General features: G+C 40.4%; 1 protein-coding gene across 1 annotated transcript in view; it reads right to left on the reverse strand.

Annotated features, from left to right (window-relative positions):
* SLC5A1 (solute carrier family 5 member 1) overlaps window positions 1-16,211 on the reverse strand; it is a 30,225-nt gene extending 14,014 nt beyond the window's left edge. The window contains exons 1-5 of the mRNA XM_040604588.1: window positions 15,347-16,211; window positions 13,098-13,169; window positions 4,998-5,102; window positions 2,554-2,613; window positions 2,094-2,198 (exon numbers count right to left, since the gene is read on the reverse strand). Of these exons, the coding sequence (XP_040460522.1) occupies window positions 2,094-2,198; window positions 2,554-2,613; window positions 4,998-5,102; window positions 13,098-13,169; window positions 15,347-15,433 (429 nt within the window). The 5' untranslated portion in view covers window positions 15,434-16,211. The remainder of the gene's footprint in view (window positions 1-2,093; window positions 2,199-2,553; window positions 2,614-4,997; window positions 5,103-13,097; window positions 13,170-15,346) is intronic.
* Between the last annotated feature and the right edge of the window lie 6,559 nt (window positions 16,212-22,770).

Below are 22,770 nucleotides of genomic sequence, written 5' to 3' on the forward strand. Positions count from 1 at the left end.
TGCTAGGCGTGACTGCCCGTTAAGGGCAGGGCAGAAACCCATCCTTCTATATCAAATCTCAGTACGCCAAAGATCACAAGACAGAGTTTGCAAAGGCAGCAGTCAAGGAAGTAAAATGCAAATCTCCAAGCTGGCTGTGGCATGGATTGTCAACACATGGGCATGTCTGGATACACAAAGTGCCTCTAGGAAGAGAGACCTGTGCTAGCTTCACACAGCATGCATATGTCCACACAGCACAAAGAAGTTACCTACCATCCAGGAAGGAACAGGCCTTCCCTTTCTGCCTCAGGAGCTGGTTCATCTGGAGACAATTTGGGCATGGTGCTGCATATCATGGTATAGAAAAACCTACTCTGACATCCTCCAACAGTACCTGAAATCTCCAATGACTCTGACTGTTCTGCCTATTCTGAATAAGATACGGCAAGTAAATCAGACCTGGGCAAATCCTGCCCTGCTGAATACGGTGGCCTAAGACAACAACGCAGAAGACATTGTTTTACACTACAGAAATCTGAGCCAGATTTCTACATGGGACAGCACAGTCAGAGTTGTTCTGGGCAGATGGTTGAAACAAAGGAAATGGTTAGAGGAAATTGTGCGACAGATTTTTTCCCCTGCATGGCACAGAGACATGAGCTCCACGGCAATTTCCCACACACATCTGGAATAATCGGGTTGATGGGAAGCTGGGATGGGCCACTGGTAGAGTGGGATTCAGGTAATCTGCTGCTGTATGGCTCTCTTGACTATTGCTTTGCTCCCTGCTCCCTGGTAAGACAGGGCCACAAGAGCAGAAGAGCGTGTTTCAGCCTCATCACCCCAGTGGAAGCTTATAAGGAGAACCTGTCTTGCCTGGAAGCAAGACACTCCAACTGAAATGGGGTGGAATCCCATGACCAGATCCTTAGGCATGACAGAGGCTGGAAATAAAAGACAGGTAGTAAATTCAGAACCTGTGTAACACCTTGATGGGCTCATTATAAACATGTGTTGCAGAACAGAACTGTGAGTCATCTGACTAGAAGAGTTTCTCAGCTGCTAGAGCTGCCAAAACTCCGTCATACCTGGGATTTCTGGTTATAGTAGTTAAGCACAATGGCAGCAAATTAACTAATTCTTTTGAAACACATGGAAATCCAACTCTGAGGCCAGCTCCACAGTACCAACCTGTTTAATTTATAACCTTCCTAAGGATCAGTTATCGTGAAGATGTGAGAATGAGAGCAAAAGGCCAATCTTTTAGCTTAAATTGCACTATTATCACTCAGCTCCCATTCAGAGGGCAAAGAGTAATTTGCCATGGCAACTTCTGCAAAACAACAGATTGAGGTATGCCTGAACTGTGGACTTCTTTAGAGGCTTGGTAGTTTGAAGATATATGGAAAATACCAGCTGCCTTCACTACTTCACAGCAACACAACCACTTACTTAATAAACATTAACTTCATAGCACCTTAAACTTTATACCAACCACTTGCCCATTCAAAGAATCTCTCCACTTCTTTTCTTTCAGCTCAGCTGTTGTAATTTCTCTCCTTTGCATTTCCCCACACCCTTATTTTTTAATACCTATTATTCTCCTTTTCTCCATAGTCTCTTCCTCTTTTCCCTCATCTACTATTACCGAGGGCTTGTTCACCAGAGGATGCTCAAAGAGATACATATGAAGTCTGGGAACAAAAATTGCTGCTACACGTTTCACGGATCCCGAAGATAATAGACTGTAATGCAATACAGTTTCCCTCCACTCTGACTTGTTCTAAAGGAAAGCATAAGTAGAAGTAAACCTTAAAACCTATTTAAAAAAAAAAAAAAAAAAAAAAGGAGAAAGTACAGCAAGCATCAAGAGGCATCACTAGGAAGGAAAAAACTTGGATTGCAGAACAGAGATTGCAGAACAGATCTGGATACACAATCTCACTAGACAGAATGAAGAAAACACAACATCATATTTTTACAGTGCTTAATTCAACCAAGGGCTCCAAATCAGCATAAATTGACCAACTGTGTGAGCAATACTGTAAATGGGAAATTGTTTTCTTTACTTCAAGGTAGGATGGAAGAAATACTGTAAAAGTGTTACTTACTGAGATCTTTGTGAAAACATACAGGATCAGAGAAAGGACTGACAGGTAGACCTGAATCCGTTTCCCACCAAAACGCTTCTTCAGATACTCTGGCATTGTCACCACCTGCAGTGGGGGTAGATAAGGTTTCAGGTAATGGGGAACAGATACAAAGCAAATTAGAGGAAGTTTTTTTGCTACTCAGATACTGTATGAGTGGAGACAAAGGGAGGGAAGATGCAAACACAGTTACAAGGAAGAGCAGCTCCAGGAATCAAAGGAGAACAAGGAGAGAGTACCAAGCACTTCTCATCACAGGTCTCAGAACAAAGAACCCTCACTTGTCAAATACATACAGACATCATATAGTACAATTCTAGCACACTTGATCTCGTGCCATTCACAATGGCTTTGCAATATTCAAGACCTGGTCCACAAACATGAGCAGCAAAGAAAAGCATCACGTACTGTTTTGACTTACCCCAGCTTTGATGTAGATGGGCACAAACAGCCATCCTAGAACAACCACAAATATCAGAGCCTGCAGCCAAGACAAGATCAGCTGAGTTAGCCTCCTCTAGACAGCACCCCCACAGAGCATTTATCAAACCCAACAGCAACTAGAGAACACTGAAATCACATAAACCTGGGTACTGTAGGGGTGACGAGGGAGGAGGGACTGCTCTGTCCTTTGATTTACAGTTGAAAATTTAGGAATGAAATCTTGGCCAAAAACTCATGTCAGGTTTTATACAGCCTGGATCTCATGCTACACGTCCCAGAGAAGCACACATGATAATACATTTTCTGGAAAGACAATTGATTTCTGCTCACAGACTTGCCCTCTAGTATCACAGCACCACTCCAGCAGCAGCACCAGGCTATCCTAGCCCTGTCCAGGGCAAGCTCAGGGAGCCTGCTTTAATAATGATTAAAATGCAACCAGCCCAAAAGACTATAATTTCTGGGAAATATTAAGGAAGGTGAGGTTTGCTGCCTGAGACCTATTTGCTAACATCTTGCTCCCAGAGCCACTAATGCAGGATGCTTTCCCACTCAGAATCAGGCACGCTGTAACGGTATGCTGTGACATCTGCAAAGTACCGAGGAGAGTAGCACTTCTGATGATTATTTTGATCATTGACTGCCTTCTGCCCTGTGTCTCTGTGAGATGGCCATATGTTTTACAACAGTCTCACATTCTGTACAGGATGTGCCTCATGCATTTTGTAAAATATTTTGTATTTCAACATTACCATTCCATAGTATAATGTGTGTTACCATGCATATTTTGCAAACTATAGATCTTAGTGTATTGCAGCGTCACAGTTTTCTGACTTATAATGGCTAGGAAATGCTGTCTGATACAGAGTTGTACAAATTTAAATTGACAAACACAGAACAAAAACCTGCTCTCAGAGCTGCACTCTGAATTCATTCTGTTGGCAGGACTTAGAGGGCTGTCCTAACTGTTACCTTTTTAGTTCTGCCCTTAGATCAAAACCATAAAGATGGACAAGAAATACTGGGCCAGCTTCTGCTGTCATACTAATACAACTTAGAAATTATTTCAGTGGAATAATAGTGAACACAAGGATGATAACAGTCAAAGTTAGTATTTCTTTCAAGAGGAGAGTCAGATTATACAGCCAAGAGCAATATTTCCACCATGTCTATTAACCTGTACACTAGTCCCTCTATGTCATAACTAATGAACTATATAGTATATCTGCTCAAACACACAGATGCATCATTGCTTCTTCCTAAACGACAATTGTTGTACCCTGTGTATTGATATTAGTCCACAAACAAGGTCCCAGGAGATGAAGTGTTAGAGGTGGATACGGCTGAAGAAGGATATGGGTCCTAGAGATTTGAATACCATGAAATTTCAAGCAGTGATCGTTCTATTTTGTTTTACTTAGTTTTAGTATAAAGAGAAGGGCAATCAGGTTTGTTACAGGACTAGTGTAATCAAATAGAGAAAAATGTCAGATTAATTATGCATGTCTCATAGAATTCATTTTAGCCTTTATCCTTCTCCTTAAATATGTATATCATATGAATACTCGACTATCTGCAGCAACCATGCACTTGCTATAGAAAAAAGCCAAATCCCTCAGGGTGGTATGCTTCTTTCACTGAGCAAAATTGAATGTAGAGAAACTATTGACCTATGTATGCTCATTAAGTCCTTTGTGTCGTGGTATAATCCCTTCCATGAAGGTGAATTCAGCAGAACAAGGGCATTACTACCCACACCCACAGAGCCTGAGAATACAAGGAAATGGACTGTTCTAGCTCACGTGAAACTCCATGCTGTTGCAGTTAACACTACTTCTGGTACTTCAAGTAGTTCATTTAAAGTCAGCTTGGGTATCTCTACCCTATACTTCAACCATAAGCAAAGCACGCATCATTAGAGGAAGGAGAAAGTAAAGAAGAAAAGTTATTTGGAATGCAGGTGGTTGTGAAGGATGCCCAAAATTTCTTATAGCCTGTGAAGAAACCAAAGCCCCTTCAACAATTCCTACACAGCAAAATGCTGTAAAAAATACTATCGATTACAAAATTAACTGATAAATTCTTCCCAAATTCCTGCAGTCTGAAAGTGCTCTTTATAAATACCTTAAAAGTATTCAAAAGAGATGTACAAAGAGAATACATCAGGTTATTTGGTTCAAGTGCTCTCTAAAAAGCTTCATCCAACAGAAGCAGGTCATGTGCTCCCAAGTGTCTTGGACAAGGAGCAAGGAAGATGAGCTAAATAGTGGATTGTGTTGGCACTTACTGGTCTGTACAGAAAACAGGTGTTGCCAAGCACAAACTTTAACAGTCCTAAATTATTAGGCAGTGTTATTTTGATTAATCTCTGTAGATAATTTTGATGACATAAATATATTCACTTAAATGCATGCCACTTACATTCCATTCATATCCTCCAATGGCAATTCCTCCAGCTGCTGCTGTTCCTGCTATTCCCACAAAATGTCCACTGCCAATGTTACTGGCAAACAGAGAAGCACCAATCTGGAAACAGAAAGAACAATATTTGGCGCTCAGGCCCTGTTCACAGCAACTTGAAAAAATCATGTTCATTTGGCAATTTGAACTCATGCCTGTCTATCATCATAAGATAAGAATGATTGACAACCAACTTCCCTGACAACTTTCAGAACTCCCTCTTATTGCTCCCCCTCAAACCTGAGACTCCAGCCATTACATCTACAACAATGAGAAAGGATAGGATGTCACATAGTAGATCTTCTTCCAATTGAGTCAGTTTATTACACCAATATAGATTTTAAAATATTTGCAAAATTTGGCTAACTGACATTTGGATGACGTCCAAACCATTAGGGAAGATGACTGTGATCTGTCTTGCTCAAGGAGGAAACAGTTAGTGCATACCCACTTGTCAAAGTGGCCCTCCCTACTTCATATTCCACAGTCTTGTGAACTAAATGTATCATCGGTGAGAGCTGTACAGACCTTTTACTTGGTTTCACTTTTATTCAAAAGATATTTGATTACTGAATTAAATTCTGTAAGCTGCACGGCAGAAATACCTGTTGAGAAAGTGCTTCTGTTAGATACAAACAACAGGAAATCAAGGAGTTATATTTCAGAAGTGCTGGGTGTCTAATACCCCCAAATATTGCACTGAACGTACAAACAGAACAGTGTGGAGAACATAGGAATTGATGAACAGGGAGACATTTTAAAAAAATGAAAGGTTTATGTTGGATTACAGACAAGCAGGAGCTGTTCACATAAGAGAGATGTGCCAAAGGATCTAATCCTTTATCAAATAGCTCAGACAACAGAAAAGATGACAGAAAAGGTATGAGCTTCATTTCCTCAAAATAAAACCATTAAAGGCAGCAGAAATGCCTAGTGATAATTTACAAGGTCAGATGTTAAAGGACACAGGGTGAGAACTCAAGCATGAAAAAGGTTGGATTGGGTATTGCAAGCAAAGATGTGAGCTGGATGTTCCGAGATGAAGCAATGTGAGCGAACATTTTTAATTTTTCTTTTATTTTTTTCTACAAAGAAGAAAAGCAAATGGTTAAAAATCAAAGCATATAGAAAGTAGGCAAAAGAACCTCTGTGACCAGCCTTTAATGCTCTCATTTGAGGCAGACCTCTTGTGTTGAAAGATCTCAAGGTGCTGAAAAATGGGGTTTTAGACATATGAACCTAGGACCTGCAGCTGGCACATTCTCCTTAAGTAGTTCCCAAGTACAGGTGGCTGGAATATGCTCAGAGTCCCCTTACAAAAGGGAGAAATATTCCTTGTCTGCAATTCACTGGGAGATTTTTAGGGTCCTAAAATGTACATAAAGGGAACAGTTACAAATTTTCAGGTCTGCAGTCACTGCAGTGAGTAGCAGTAAAAACTGAGTCAATCCTTCTGAGAGCACAGGGACAACTGACTGAGATTCGGGAGGGCAAAAGGGATTTCATCACAGAGACCCACTTCTGCAGGTCAGATTTATTCTATAGAGCTATGCCACAGCCAGGAACCGCAACCATGCTCTTTAACTCACAAACCTAATGTCTAATCACAAAATAGATTTTCCTCCCCCATTTTTTATATGCAACATACAAACAAATTCATCAGAGGATTCCATTATTTCTTTTCTCCTTTGCTCAGTTTCATCTCCTGATTTCTTCTAGTCTTTTTGCAGACTGTTCTTTTGCTGTGACAGGACACATACGTCTCTAAGTTCACTCAGTTCTGGATTTTTTAAAATATTTTTTTCTTTTATTACACATTTCTAGAAGTCAGTTGGGCCCTACAGAAGTGTAACCAGTTTGTCATATGACAGATATTTGTACAGGAATTATAAGTGTTGCAACAAGCATTAGCAAATAAGCCAGAGAGATCACTGGTAAGAATGAAAACTTTTTCTTCTAACCTCTCTGTGACAGTAACAGTGTTTTCCCAGCAATGATCACGAAGAAACAAATACCATTTATAGCAAGCATGAGCACTGTTGTCCAGTGCTTTCCCTTGGAGATGAATAATTAAACTTAAATCTAGGTTACTAGAAATGCAATCACCAGAAAAGATTAACCACATCAATCTCTGATTTTATTTGATGTGTTCCCTCTCCCGTTTCAAAAGCTTAAAATGTGCTGCAAGCAGATTCAAGTAACAAAAGCAGCTAATGAAGAACTGACAGCTATAGCAAGCTTTAGCTCGTTGCCTAAAACCCCGGGACATACTGTAGCATTCATTGACAATCCTGTGTTCCCAACTTTTCGCAGAGCACACTTGTATAGCAAGAAAAACACAAACCCAAACCAAAACAACACAAAATTACCACATATTTAGGGCCAGCGCAAGGACAAAGCAGTGTGAATGCAGGTACCACCTTCACTTTCTAGATTTTCTTCTCTGAATCCCTACAAACACCCAGTGCAGCAGAGCTGTAAGATCAGCACATTATAGTAATGGATGCAATTTTAAAAATGGGGTTTAATGTTATGTACACATGGAAAGGTAGAACATGGCTTCATAGCTGGGAAAACACATACTACTCTGAAAACTGCAGTGTGGTTAAAGCCGGAGGAACGTTTACCAAACATACTTGCACTCTGTTAGCTGCTGATGTCAGAGGGGAAAGACAAATTTCCAACCTGCCACGGCAGTACTTTGAGAATGAAGGAAGAAGGCAGGTGAGCTCTGGGCCCAAGCTTTCCTGCTGAAGTACTTACTGCTGTGGTATTTGTGTTATAAATTGTGTATATAATGGCTCATTACTGGAACTGCTCTATTTACCATGGGTAGATGCTGCAGTACACCTATGTGTGCCCTAAAGAACGCTGTGTTGAACCCGGGATGGGGTGGTGGTGATGACAGAAGGAAACAATTTTCTAGAAGTGTTAACTTCTCAGCGAATGTGTTCATGAGTTGATTTTAAAAACAGATCTGGGAGGAAAAGCAAAGAAGAAAGTTGATTGAAAGGAACAAAAGCTGTTAAGAGGGAAAGAGAGGACAAACAACTGAACTAACCTGAGGCAAAGGTGGAACATTAACTCTCTTAAAATCTTTTAAGAGGTCAGGTTTTAACAAAAGTACTCTGTTCAGGAAAAGTACCACCACACTGCAGATAGATGATGATCACTCTGTTTTTTCCAAGTTATTCATTAACCATTTCACCTTGCTCTTTTCATTAACTTGAGGATGCACTGACATCCCAGCACTCGCTGTTCCAAATCATATACAATGTACTTTACAAACCAGTGACCACTGCAGCGACAGCATGCAGGCTTCACAGCTTACAGCTTTTCTCCCTCCCAGGACCTGCTAATACGTATCCTACACCCCTAATGTCCGCTTTCCTGTTTGAAAGTGTTAGCTTGGCATCAAACCCTTTTCCTTGATCCCAACCATGCCCTGCCTATGGCCTTTTAGCCCCTTTACAGAGATCAGCATGAGGTTGTGAGGTGTCTCTCCTCCCAGGGGTCACCTGCAGAAGTTGCTTCCTAAACTGCTCTTCCCTGGACAAATTTCTCATTCCCTTCTTTGAGAACTGCTCCTTGACAGTGTCCATGCTTTTCTTTAACTCACAACTCTTCCCTGCAACATGTGACTGTACGTTGATGGAAGGCCATCATTTTTTCCTACCTCAGTTTTTTGGGATCACTCTTATAAAACTTTGGAAAAATCGGTATGCTGCTTATAATGGAATATTACTGCCACCCTTCCAAGGCTCTGACACCTAAAGAAAAACGTGTAGGTTTTTATTCTGCTTTCAAAATTACTCTGCAAACTCTATGTATTGCATTCTTGCCAAATTAAACATTTATGTACTTCCCAATTCACTAAGCAAGAAAGATGGACATACAAACACATCAAATATATCTCTGACTTCTGAAGTTGGAACAGCCCAGTTGCAAGCAGGCTGATCTGATACCTTTCCACCTTTGTCCTGTGAGGCAGAAACACCACCTCCCAGCCAGCTGGAAAATTCTGACGGATTCTACAGAAATCTGTTTCACTGAACTTTTCCTTTTCTACCAGCACTTTGCTTTGATTACTTTATTATTCTTTTTACTCTGAAAACTTCACACTATTCTTTGCATGGAACTTGACAAAATAATTTAATGTTTTATTCCACTTTACCCAACAAAAAAGGAAATAACAAATCTTATTCATACCAGAGTTGTCTTTCCTGGCTCCTCCTAGCAGCATCAGATTCAGCAAGTGGGGAGAATTCTGAGAATATGAAAAACTTAACTGGATGGAGAGGTCAGAGGAGGCATGCCAGTGGTCAGTTCTGACAGGTATGAAAATAAGCCATGCAGAACCGAAGCAAAAATATGTTGGGGTTTTTTTCCTTAATTCTTACCTGTCTTACAAAGATCAACACGTGACAACAAACGAGCTGAGTTACATTTCTGTTTAAAGCGTAGTGTGTCCTTGACTCTGCATGTTTCCTACTTGCTGCTCAGTAAATCTTTCTAACCATGACAGCCGGATTTCAGATGCCCAGCAGATACTTTGTCCTATTAGCGTTTATGCCTCAGGCACTGAGGTACACGAGGTAACCCATACTTTTGTGCAGACAGCTCTGTCTGCAAAACTACAGAACCTGAAGAACAAAATTCAAAAGCAGGAAAGCTTCAAAATTGAAGGGTTGTTTTTTTCAATTGTGCATGAAACCCTGTTAATCCTGTAAGAGTGGCTGTTATCGAAGCTGACTCTTCTCTGGGAACAGATACTTCATTTCCACGGTAGAAAGCATTTGGCTGAACCTAACTGGTCCAGCTAACAAAAGAAGCTAAAGTTGGTTTGCAAGACCTACTGTTACAAATCCGTCACTTCCCTCAAGCTTCTTTGTGTCTTTTTGGAAAGAGCAGAGCTAGTTATGAGTATTTAAAGAGCCATATGTGTCTTCCCTGAAGACATTTCCTTCAAAGCCCAAGAGACCAAAACCAGTTTCTTGAAGATTCTTCTCTCAGTTCCTGTAAAAAGAGTGTGGAAAGGGCACAGCATTTCATACCATTAGGATTAACCAATGATGGATTTCAATTTCTGGCAATAGTGAGAATGTAATTATATACCTTGATCCCTAATTAACTACTGTCACTACTGAATTGGCTCATCTACTGCATAAGAGCAGTGATTTCAGTGAACAAACACCGAAGTGACCTATTACCTCACCAGAAGAGTCAAAAAAGCCTAACCATGGGCTTGGTTCTGCAAAACACGAAGCGACATTCATGGATCCTGCTGCAGCCGACACTCGGAGCCTAGCCCAGGAGAACTGTGTTGCCTCTACTTTATACACAGTGAAACTGAATCACAATCAGGCAAAGTGACTGACAAACACTATAAAAAAAAACAACCAAAAACCAAAAAAAACCAAACCCTATCAAAAGTGGAACTAACCTCCAGCCCTTGATTACCAGGGTCTGCTCTAGTCTAATAAACCACAGCTACTCCATCGTTTAAGTGAACAGAATCCCTTTCCCAGGCTTGTCAGTAAGAGATCCCGTCACACTGCTAATGAGCCTTTTCCCTTGTGCTCTCAGAAAAGCCACTTACGGCTGCCCTGTGTAGAACATATCACAAGCACTGACAAACACAGTTTAAGGGAATTAAGTTTATAACAAGTTTGTGGAAGGGTTTTGTGTTCTAGGTGGGTTTATGTTTCATTTTTCTCTGTTCCAGAAAGCAATTATAGGGCAAGGGTCACTATGCTGAAATGGCAGGGAAGAAATCTCATAAATAAAGAGTTCGCATAGAAAAAAACTTCCCCCACCCTGCGTCTTACGTGCAGACTGTGGAAATCACATCTGCAAACCTGCTGAGAGTATACTCTGTCCCTTCACGCCACTGATGAGTAAGCTGAACAAGACTGGACCCAGAAGTGACCCCAGAGTACTTCAGCTACACGCCCCCAGCTAGGCTGTGCCACTGATCACAGCCCTCTGAGCCCTGTCATGCAGCCAGTTCCCAATCCGCCTCACTGGCCACACTTCCTGAGCTCACTATGAGGATGTTATCAGATATTATGTATCAGAGCTTTCCAGAACTACACCAGGTTAGTCCTGATGTGGCACAAAAGACTAGTCAAAGCACGGGAAAAGTAAAAAAACCCACACAGCATTAGCTGTTGCAGAACCGAGATCACATCTTGGACTGAACTTTCTATACTTTCATTGGTTTCCTAGTCATTTCAGCCCAGTTTGCACCAGGTGATGGACACCCTATCTACCTGCTGAACTGTGGGGAATAGGTGTTTTGGAATCTCTTGTTATCCAAGGCAAACTTTCCAAGGTGGTGCTGCTGACATGGTATTTAGTTTGTGGTTTGAGTGCTTCTCATTTGTTTATTTTGTGTGATACCAGGATGAATAGCAAGAAGGGTTTGTTTTTATGGTGCAGGAAGACACTCCTGACATTCCAAAGGGAAGTATTGAAGGGGTGGTCTACAACTCCACTGACAACTAGCACTTCATCCATGCTGAGCTTGCAGTGTTTGGGAAGGAGGGATGACCCTACCAGCAACCACTGCGATGTTGGGTCATCCCTTTTGTCTTCCCGCTGGAGGACGGGAGCTTGCTGAATCTGTCGGGTTAGTGTTGGCAGAGAACTTGGAGTTAGCTAATCTTCCCAGGGGTTCAGGGAAAGCATTAGGAGTTCTCAGTGGCACCAAAGCAAGACAGAAGTTTTTTACAGTGAGTCTTTCCTGCCTTGCTGCTTCCACCTTCATTTGCATCTGCACAAAAGGGTATTCATATTCACCCCTGACAGGCATACAGAATTGCACAAGGTTAAAACCAGCCCACTGATCAAAGTGACAGCTAAGCAAAGTAATCTCTCCCCCTAGAATGATGGGATTTATCCTAAAATAACTTGGAAACTTTCTCTTTCCTCAGTCTTCCAATGGAACCTGAATTTTCTTAGATCTACTATACCAAACGAAGAAACCTTTTACTGTCATTGGCATTTAATCTTTCTATGTCATTAAAGAGGCAGTCCCAATGCCTTCTGAAGGCAGAGAGCAGGCTCCCTGAAGCACAAGAAGACTGAAAGATATGTAGGTATTTCTGCATCTTACTTCAAGAAAATTCCTACCTTTTTAGACAACAAATACTTACTGTCACTCTCCCTGATCCTGTAGCTGAATCCATGTGGGTGGAATCTTGAATCAAAAGTCTTAATTAGGTGCAAAAACATTTTTGGAGACTGAATGCAAGGTCAGGAATGTTGAGGATTTCCATTCAGGCACAGGGAAGCATGTACAACTCAAGTAATACAGAAAATGCAGGTTTGATTAAGTCTCCTGCTTTTCCAAGAAGTCACACTAAATAGAATTTATGATCTGGAAGAAATAGATAATTGTTTCTAATATCATTTCTGCCAAAGGCCTGATGGATAGCTATGAACACGTTTTGTGTCTGTGACTCCTTTTCTCCACCTTGGAAGAGAACACAGATCCACAGAAGACAAACAATGTAAGTCACAGATAATCTTTAAAAAAATGTAAACTACATTTTACCAATAACTTATCATAATATTTTCAGGATTTTATCCTTGTACAGACCAGAACTTGCTACTAAAAGTGGAAACAACAGCAATATGAGGAAAAAGATGATCTCAAAACGAGCCAGCTTGTTTGAGTGCAGTGAAAGTAAAAAATTAAAACTATTGAAAAGTTTTAAAGTGGGCTGAAAAACAAAGCACTGGATTTGTCTACACTGACATGACCAATGTACCTAAGTTCAGATAAGTTGGTCTCATAATGAAGACAGCTCAGAGCTCAACAGGGACAACTTCCCCAACACTTTTCCCTGCCTGTCAGGTGGCTTTTGTTGTGCAGTTTGCCCTGCGCCACCATGGCTAGAGAAAGAGTTTGAACTGTGCCTACACAACATAGCCATCACAGTCTCAACAGCATTGTAGGGATACTTAATATTTAAGGACTAGATACAGTCATATGGAAGTGGATGCACACACACTTATGTATGTTTTATGTACACACACAATATATATAGCACTCACCGGCCACCAAACCATGCTTCGTCCAGCCAGGAAGAATCCACCTACTGTCCCACGGTTGGTTGAGTACATAGCCTGGAGAAAAGCAAGCAAGCAAGCAAGATTGAATCATATTTTAAGTATAACAGGCAAGATAAACCCAGACTAAAAACAAACAGCTAGAATTAAGCGATAATATGTATGGGGAGAGTAAAGTGGAAGAAATAAAAACAGAGTGGTTAAAAAGAAAAAGTTTATGATGAAGAAAATAATACAACTGAATAATGATTCTTGCATCTAGGTCTACATTAACCATTCACACTTCATAGCTTCACCTTTCATTACAGTGCAAAATATTAAAATAAAATTTAACTAAAAATGATCACTCAAACAAAAGCTCATATGAACACATCAGGTATGCAATGTCTTTGACTTCAGGCATCAAAAAAGACTGTAAGTTGCAACTTCATTAACAGAAAGTGTGCAGCTTTTTTATTCAATATTATCCAACCCCAGAAAATACCTACAAAAATCTATTTTCTTGTTGTGATATCAGCATTGTACCCACTTCTCTCAAGTTCAAAAAAAAAGAAGCCAACTAAAATTTCCTTTTTAGGTACTCGTTTTGTATTTTTCAAGGGATGGGCTTCAGAAGGAAGCTTTGTCCAATTTCCGTTAATGACCCTGATCCAAATATTGGATTCCCATTGTCTCCTCTGGTGGACTTTGAACAGGCAAATAAAGTAAGAAGACTCAGGAAAATTATCCAGATCTTTTCTTCTGATGCAGAAGAAAGGAAGTAACTTACACTTAACTACACACAGCAACTGAGTATTTGTCCAATAAAGACAACACTGGTGCTGTAAAGAAATGGTTCCAGGAATTACTCAGCAGACAATAGCCTGACAAGCCACAAATCAGCTCCTTTTTGTCACAGATGGTTAATGCAAAGTTCAACAGCAGCACCAGCCAGACCTCCCTGGCAAGGACCCAGCTCCTTCCCACAGGACAGCAAGGTGCTCAGGTATACTGGGGGCTCCAGAGTTTTTCTTATGGTTTTGGCATCTACTACTGTGATGAAGAGGTAAAGAAAAGGTTGTGTCCACTTTGTGTCCACCCTAACTTTTTGGTACTCTTCAAAACATTGCCAGGCTGCTAGAAAGGAAGGTTTGTTTTGCAGCCAACTTCTCTGCCTTCGAAATGGACCCCTAGGATGCTCCTGGCAAGGAGAGGATTACTGAGGGACACTGCCTCCCATCCGCTCATTAATGGTCAGGTGTTCAGGTGACCAGGAGAGCTTGCCCTAAGGAAACCAAAATTGAGTGACATTCCACTGTTTACAGCTTTGTAGCTCACAGTATTGGCCTATTATCTTCAAACCCTTCAGCACTGAGGTTACACCAACAGAATGGTATCTGCCTTGCCCCATTAGCCATGAAAGCACTGCACTTGGGTTGCAGATGAGGCAGGAGTTTCCCTGGCAGCCCTCAGCGCAGTCAGGATTGTCGGGCAGAGGGCAAGAGGCTCCGCTCTGCTCGGGCCATGAACAGAGTCATTGCCAGCACCTGCCACCCCCGAAACTGTTCCCTCCTCATCGTTTCAATGGCACTGCAGCCTGGAGCCAAGGTCCTGCTGGCAAAAAAATGCCACGATAATACAGCCCATAAGCGGCACCTACAATCCTGAGCACCTCACTCCTTTGCAGAGTGATCTAGAGCCCCGGGGGTGGGGGGTGGGGGTGGGGGGGGTAGGTGTCCTGCAGTGCTCCTGTTGCACCCCCACACTGCCTCCCCACACAGTGACTTCACCTCCGTTCTTCTCCCTGCAACTCCCTCTTCTCACCATTTCCCACAGCATCACCTTACACCCCCAGTTCCCACTGGATTCCCAATGCCAAACCCCATCCATTCACCTCCCACCTGCTTTCTAACAGGGACCCCAGCTGGCCTGAGCCTCACTGAGCAGATCTCTCTGCTCCTTCCCACACAAACTTAATTACTCCACCTTCCCCACTAGTTCCATTCATCCACCTAAATGGATGCCTCCGCAGCTCACCATCCACTCTCCAGTAAATAATCACATTTCCCCCACCATACACTTATTAATTATCTCAATTAAGCACCAAAATCTTCATACAATTATACATTTTCATTTACTAAGCCATTTTCCCAAGACACTGCAAACTACCTGCTCATTAAATAAAATAAAATAATATAATATAATATAAAATAAAATAATAAAACAAAACAAAATAGAATAAACCCCCAACCTACCCATAGTCCCACTGCCAGGACTACCACAAAATAGATGACAATAACAGAGATGTCTGCAGGATTGTTGATCCTTATGTTGGGTTCCATCCTGGCTGTTTCTCTGGCTTTCTTCTTCTTTATCTCCTTATGTGCTTCTTGCAGAGTTCAGGTTAATGATAAACTGCTGTCATCCCCTACGTCTTATATAATATATAACTTCAGATTCACTTGTCTCCCATGGGACACTAGTTGAAGCTGCTGCTTTTCCTTGGGAAACAAATTCTTCCCAAATATTGCTCCTCTGTTACAGGTGCTGCAGATTTCAGAGTTCAGTTCCCCTGCCAAAGGTGCTCAGGGTTTTAACATCCACGAGCAGATGTCTGAGAAGGAATGAGCATGGAAAGGAGTGGCTTGGCTGCAATAAACCCACATATTTACCTCACTGTGTGAATACTTTTTTTTTTTTTTTTTTTAAGTGGTTGTACCTGTAAATCTAGTCATGGAAGATGTAGTTCTTTTAGACGATTATGGTAAGCAATTATCTGTGAGGAGGAGTGAGTGACCTGATACCTGGGGAAAACCCAGGGGTCCAGAGCTGGGACATCTTCTGTGTCATCTGTCAACTCAGCAGCATTATTCAGTGGAGCAACAGCCCTGCACTTCTGGGAAGTGCAACTTGAAGCTGTTTACATCTCTCACAAGGATACAGGTAAAGATGCATGTGCACCACAGGACTGAGATCCAGGAGCTTACTGTGCTGAATTCCAGAATGTTTAGACGGTGGTGGTGGTTCTCTCTATTGTAGCTAATCAGCTTCACATTCAAGTAAGTTCAAAGTTCACCAGAGCTTGGGTCTGCTCTCCCTTTATTTGTTCCTCTGACTTCAGAATCAAGCTAAGCAAAATAACTGGTCACAAAGATGTGGAACACTCTGATTATAGAAAGATCTTCAAGCTCTTAACAAGGAAGCTTCCCCAAAGAAAAATCCAGGACATTTAGAACAGAACAAGAGACACAGGTGCCAGGCATACTTCTGGGCTCTAAGTATACCTGAAAGTCCTATTGTCTGCTTGATACTAGGGAATCATTATCCATTTACAGCTGATTAGGCTGCCCTGTGGGAGTAAAATGTTACCCTGAAGTTACGCAAAGTAGAACAAGCAGTACAGTACACAGAAAGCACAGCAGGTCTGACCATCTTGCAGTGGTTATTTCCTTGGGAGCTGAAATTGAGGTCTGGCTCTCTGTTCATTGGCAAAGAATTTTTCTTAGGTAAACTACCCTTTGGTAATCGTGGCTAATAAAAAGCACCAAAATCTAAGAAGCTATAATAAAGTGTGATAGCTTATAAGAATAAAATAAAAATATCACTATTGTTTGAGCACCTATTCTCTTATAAAATAGTCGTGTCCTCTGATAGTTTAGGCATCTCTCCCAACAAACATTCTTCAGTTTGTCCTACAGGACTGTGAAATGTTAGCTTTAAATCCAACAGAGAAAAAATTAACCCTGGAAGCTGCTGAGCATCCAAAATTCCCATTAGCTGCAACCTTCCCTGCTGTGTATTTCAGAGGAAAATAAAAGACTTATTTACTAACCTTAATTATCAGGAAACAGTTTGCCTAAGATAGGCTGTAGATGGCACTTCTTTACAAAGATTGACATAGTTTCCCATGGGTCCTTGCAACTAACAAAAAGGCTGGTTTACATGAACTCCATTTCTGCATCAATCTACAGAGGCAAAGCAAAGAAAAATTAGACAGGAATTTATCTACTATAACATGTCTCATCCAGACCTCTGCACAAAAGAGCTCAGAGGCTAAGAAAAGCTACAGCCTCCTGTCCACAGCTGCTAGCACAGCCACACCAACAAGACAGCAAGGTTTGAGACTGTAACAGAATCAGTGTCTAAAAAATATTAATCATGCAATTCCTTTCTTTATATACAGTGGAAACAAACTTTATTCTGTTTTTGTTCCTGAAGGTCACAAACCCAAACCAAACATTCTCTACAAGACTGTTAAAAAAGGCAGGCAGCTTTGTCAAGGTTCTTAATATCTCACCTCCACATCCTTGTATCTGCAGTCCAAAGAGAAACCTAGAAGCATTACATTCAGCAGATTGTCGGTGTACGACATTAACCATTTCATGAACTGAATGCTTATAAATGGTCTCTGAAAGGTCAGCCAAGTTTCCAGATTTGAAAAAAAGCTGAACCTACCTTTGTATTAAAGTTTTCAAAGATAAGCACCTCCTGATGTGAAGTGTGAGGAGACAGGAGACAATTAACCTCTTTTTCTCACACTCAGCTAGCAATGTGCTTCAGTGGGTGCTCTCATCATCCTGAAGTGTCTGGTCAGGCAAGTATAGGGCTCCAATACTAGAAAGAATGACAAATAATTTGATATATTGGGGAAACGTCTCTATTTTTTCCTTTGAGCCAGGCTAATTCATTGAAGTAAGAGAGATTTTAATGGGAGCAGGAAAAACAACTAGTCTAAGTAGCGTAACACAGCAACTGTGATCCACATCTGTAATGACTGCTCCCTCTGGATCAAGTCTGATAACATTCAGCTTATCACGAATATGTTCATACCTGAACAGAGAAATAAGACAATGGATGAAAGCACCAACAGCTACAGAATGCTGGAGTCATTTACTCAAAGTCACACACCAGACTACTGATGGAGATCAAACAGAACGGTATCATGGATCTGTATACCCAACCCTGTAACTGCAAGGGCTGGCAGGGGCACCACTGTCTTATGGGGCACAGAGCAGGTACATGAGCTATGTAGAAGCCACAATTGCCCTGTTGTCATTGGAAAATGGGGCTGTAGCACAGAAAAATTGAGATTTATAGTCCTTGCTGCCACTTAGCCTAGTCTTTTAGAAACTTACACTTACGTGTAAGTCTTCCTCCTGAAGATGGCAAATGATTAAAAAAAAAAAAAAAAAAAAAGGAAAACAAACTACAAAGAGAAAGATGTATTAGTATGCAAACTACCTCCCACAGAGGAACTCCTCTAATCTTTTCTCTGACATTCCTCCACAGTTCTTTATAAAGCAAGCAGATTTCTTTTGGAGATGATCCTCAGAAATGCTAATTTATACAGGAGATCCTTTGTACAATTAATAAAGGACAAAACCAGGCAAAAATGTGCAGTTATTTTACTTGTGGAAGGTTATATACTATGTTAGTAAAGCCTCTTCCCTCTTTTTCTAGTTTCCTAGCCATGTAGTACCAACTTGGTGAGAAAAGATATTATATTTGCAATGGTACTAATAACAGAGGATGGCAGTTTGAGTAAGAGACTGGAGGATTATTTAGCACCTTCTGTTTGATGCCACAAGTCCTTTTTCTCTTTGTGCAAGCTTGCTTAAGTGAGCAAAACCTGGGTCTAATTAGAAGAATTAGTCACAGAAGGATGACAAAAATGTTAGAAACTAAAAAGTGGAATCCATAAAAGCGGAATTACGTCAAGGCAAAAATATCCAAACTCCAGTAGGTATGATGTACATAAAAGAAAAAAAATCAGTAGGAAAAGGGATGCCTTCCTAAAAGCTTATCAGAAAGCAAGCAAGGTTATTCTGTTCTCATTCTGAAGATCAGATCAAGAAACATAAAAAACCCCATGTGTTTATCAACAGACAAAAAAGATAACAAAATGAGCACTTTCTAGACTTATTTTCTTTTTAGTATATATCTACAGAGAAGAAATATCAGAGGACATAAAAACAGATTTATATGCTGATAGACAGAATTGAAGCAAGGAAATACATTCAGTTCTTCAGCAACTGATTAAATTCTCTCTGTGTGATCTCTAAGTACACCCAGGCCAGCAGTGTGTAAGCCCTGCCAATGTTATAAAAACAACAGTCCAAGGACTGCACTCTTCCGGCAAGATAGACTAGGATAGCAAATAAGGTAACCTGAATTTATTTTTATTTTACTAATGTTTGATCCTTTCTTCTAATTCAGGAGATTAACAGGGGAAGATTAATGGCAAGAGATTGATTTGAAATTTCCATTGGGAATAATAAAGTTGAATAACAGATTAAAAAATACTCCCCCAAACCGATGCAGACTGTCACCAGATTTAGCCACCTAACAGTGAGGCAGATAGATTGCTCCCCACAAGCAACTTCTTAACTGAGTAGCATTCTCATTAAAAGAGAAGTACAATTATTATCCCATAAACTATATAACCCAAAATATATTTATTATCCTTATGATCTAATCCATCGCATTTTGTATATGTTAGAGGCTTGCTAATCCTTCTCAGGAGCTTCCTACCTTTCCCCTAAAACAAAGTTTCCAGAAAAATACTTTTTAGAGATCAATACATGCCGATTTGCCACTTCTACTATACCTAAAATTAAATAATATAAGAAATTATCCAGAGTGGCTGCATAATCATGATCACAGCTCTCAGAAATATTTTTACTACTCATACCCTGGAGATGCTTTAGGGAAAATAATATCTCCACCACATAAAACACAGGAGAGAAATGAACAGGAGATGATCTGCTGACGCCCCTTCCACTGAAATAATTCTTCAGTTTTTCAGGTGAACTAATGAAAACCCTAGTTGCTCATACTCTGTTTTCTTTGAAATAAATGTAATCACTCTTGAAAAATGGATAGCCTCAGCCCTTGTATATGTTTTCATTGCCCTACAGCAATAAGCAGCAATAAATTTATTAATATTTATTAATTTGACAGGTCAATTTGATTAAAGAAATCTAAGTGGAGGAGGGAAAAGATCATAATCTACTAATGTAATAGCCTAATATATATTCCAATTTGCTCTACAGCATCCCAGGGGCTCATAGTTAAGCCTCTTGTTTGCAGAGTGTTTGGTTGCAAAATTAAACGAGGAAAAAATCTGAATAATACTGTACAAAATACAATATAATACTGGAAAACCAATAAGAAGAGAAAGAACCCAGAGGAAACATTCTTTAAGGAATCTGGGCTGAAACAGGTAGTATTCACCTTTGGCACACACTCTTTTTTGCTATTGGAGCAATAATTTGTTCAGAAATAGGGAAGAGTGAGACATGGCAATCCCTGGTCAGGATAAAAATGAAAAGAATTGCCTGGAAACACTTCCCAGTGAGGGGGAAGGAAAAGCTAACAAACCAACCAACCCCAACCAACAACAAAAAAGATCATACACAAGCAACAGTTGAAAAAAATAAAGAAATGGAAATACTGAACATGAAGAGTGTGAAAAGTATGCTAATATTACCTGAAAATGAAAAATATTGATAAATTAATTTACGCAGAGGTATCGTTTGATCAGACTTTGAGTTCTGACAGATTCTAGAACATAACAAAGGACACAAAGTGTTATATTGGCATGAAATGGAGATCCCTTCTACAGTGAGATCTTATTCATCTGCCAACTTAGAAAATCTCAAAACCAAAAAATACTTGTTCTATAGTTTCAGTCTTTTTAATCAACTTAATGCTAATTATTGAAGTTATTACAAAACTATTACTTTGATATTAAGGCAGTAGCCTGCATCCATTTCCAGGAGAAAAGCTAGCCTAGTCCTCTATCTCAAAAAGTCTGTGAACTTCCCCAGCAGATACGGAAAGTAGCCTAGTCCTGAGCTGCGTATCCTGAACTAAAAGAACACGTGTTATAAACTAATTACATATTTTCTTACTTTAGTAATCATTGAGGGCAAGACGTGGGCAGAACTTGAAAACTTCACAAAATGTTATGATCACGGGAATCATTGTAACCATGTATCAGATCTGGTATATCAGATTCTTGTGCCTGTAATTAAACTCCTAGGACAACATGAACGGAAGGAATATTACATCGACTGCTAGTGTGAAGCAATAAAACAATTCCAAAGCAACCATGCCCTTCCTTTTAAAAGACTCATCCCTCAATTTCTAAGTTCTGTGGATAGCAGAACTTAAAACGTTAATTAAACTATAATCCAGAATGACATAAGAGGCTCATGACTATGCACAATAAAGTTAAATAGCTCAGTAGCTGTAACAAAGTTATCACTCATTCATTTTCAAAACTGATTTAGATTATTGCTTCAAGTATGGTTTTGCTAGCATATTCTTTTTATTCCAATCATAATTTTAATGACTGTACATACCCTGATTAAAGCTACATCTGGTCCTGAGTTTTATAGCTACCATGGTGAACAATCCAATCCAAGTAGCTACATACATTCCGTTTAAAACGCTTCATGAAGCCTTCTGATATTGTGCGATGTGTCAGCACCTCGATAGGCATGAATTTTATAACTTTCTTTGCCCTGCCAAAATAGATGTGAAGATTACAGAATGAATCTAATACTAGACACTCATCATTTAAATCTCCCCTGTCATCAGTGTGATGTAGTCTTTGGATAGATTTTAATTGTTATTTTGTCAAAAGCTGAACATTTCTAGAAGGAATTTTAGTTCATGTGCCTCACAGATTAAATCGTTTTATATTATGCATCAGATCTGTGTTATTTCAGTCTGTGGTATACATGTTTACCAGTACACGTAACGTGTCTATTTACATGAGGGTTTTTCTCTGTGTATCAGAGCGTCGGTGCAGGATGTAAAGATGGCATACCGATGGGTGTGGGTATTGCCGGGATTCTGACTGAGGCATGAGTGTTTGATGACACCAGCACATAAAGAAAATAACCAACCCACAAACAAAAACCCGCTTGATCTTCACAGGTGCTAGGAAATTTGTTTGCTCACATTGTGATGTGAGGAGCTACGCTAGAGCGACAGGCAAACTGATAATTAAACCTAATAGCCTCCTGACAGTAAAGGAACTCTTCAAAATGTCTATAGCTCTTGCTAAAACAAATCAGCTCGCCTGATTTTGACACTGCTAAATCCCTCGGGTAGACAGGTTGCTGATGGTTTAGGCACCGCGTTTAAAACTGTGCTGAGAGCGCTCGCTCTTCGTTTGAAACAGTGCTTCAAGCAGAGGCAGCAGGCAAGACTTCAGCATTCCCAATGTTATCGACACTCACTGTCTTCTTTGTTATACGGAACAGAGGGCGATTACCACTCAGAATGCGCTACTCAGACACAAGAAGGCTTCAAAAGCCCTATCTTCCCTGTTATCTGACAACTCAAAACACCAGAAAGCCTGCCAAACTGGATGAGCAGGTATTCCCCAAACCGCTACCGAAGGTAGAGAATAGAGAATGAAAGTGATACTCAGTTATAGATGTTCTCCACCAGAAGAAATGTTCTTCAGCAGAAAACCTCCTGGATATGCTCTGCGCATTCCTGAAACAGCCATCCCAGGATTAGCATAATGTAACTAAAAAATCAGCACTATGTTCTTTCTTTTTTTTTCTCTTCAGTGGTGTCAGGCTCTTGCTTCAGGATTCGATGAAAAATTGACGCTTCTACCAAAAAACAGTCAGAGTAATATTTCCATTCATCCAATCCA

The sequence above is a fragment of the Falco naumanni genome, chromosome 1 (genome assembly GCF_017639655.2).
Source record: "Falco naumanni isolate bFalNau1 chromosome 1, bFalNau1.pat, whole genome shotgun sequence".
NCBI classification, from domain to species: Eukaryota; Metazoa; Chordata; class Aves; order Falconiformes; family Falconidae; genus Falco; species Falco naumanni.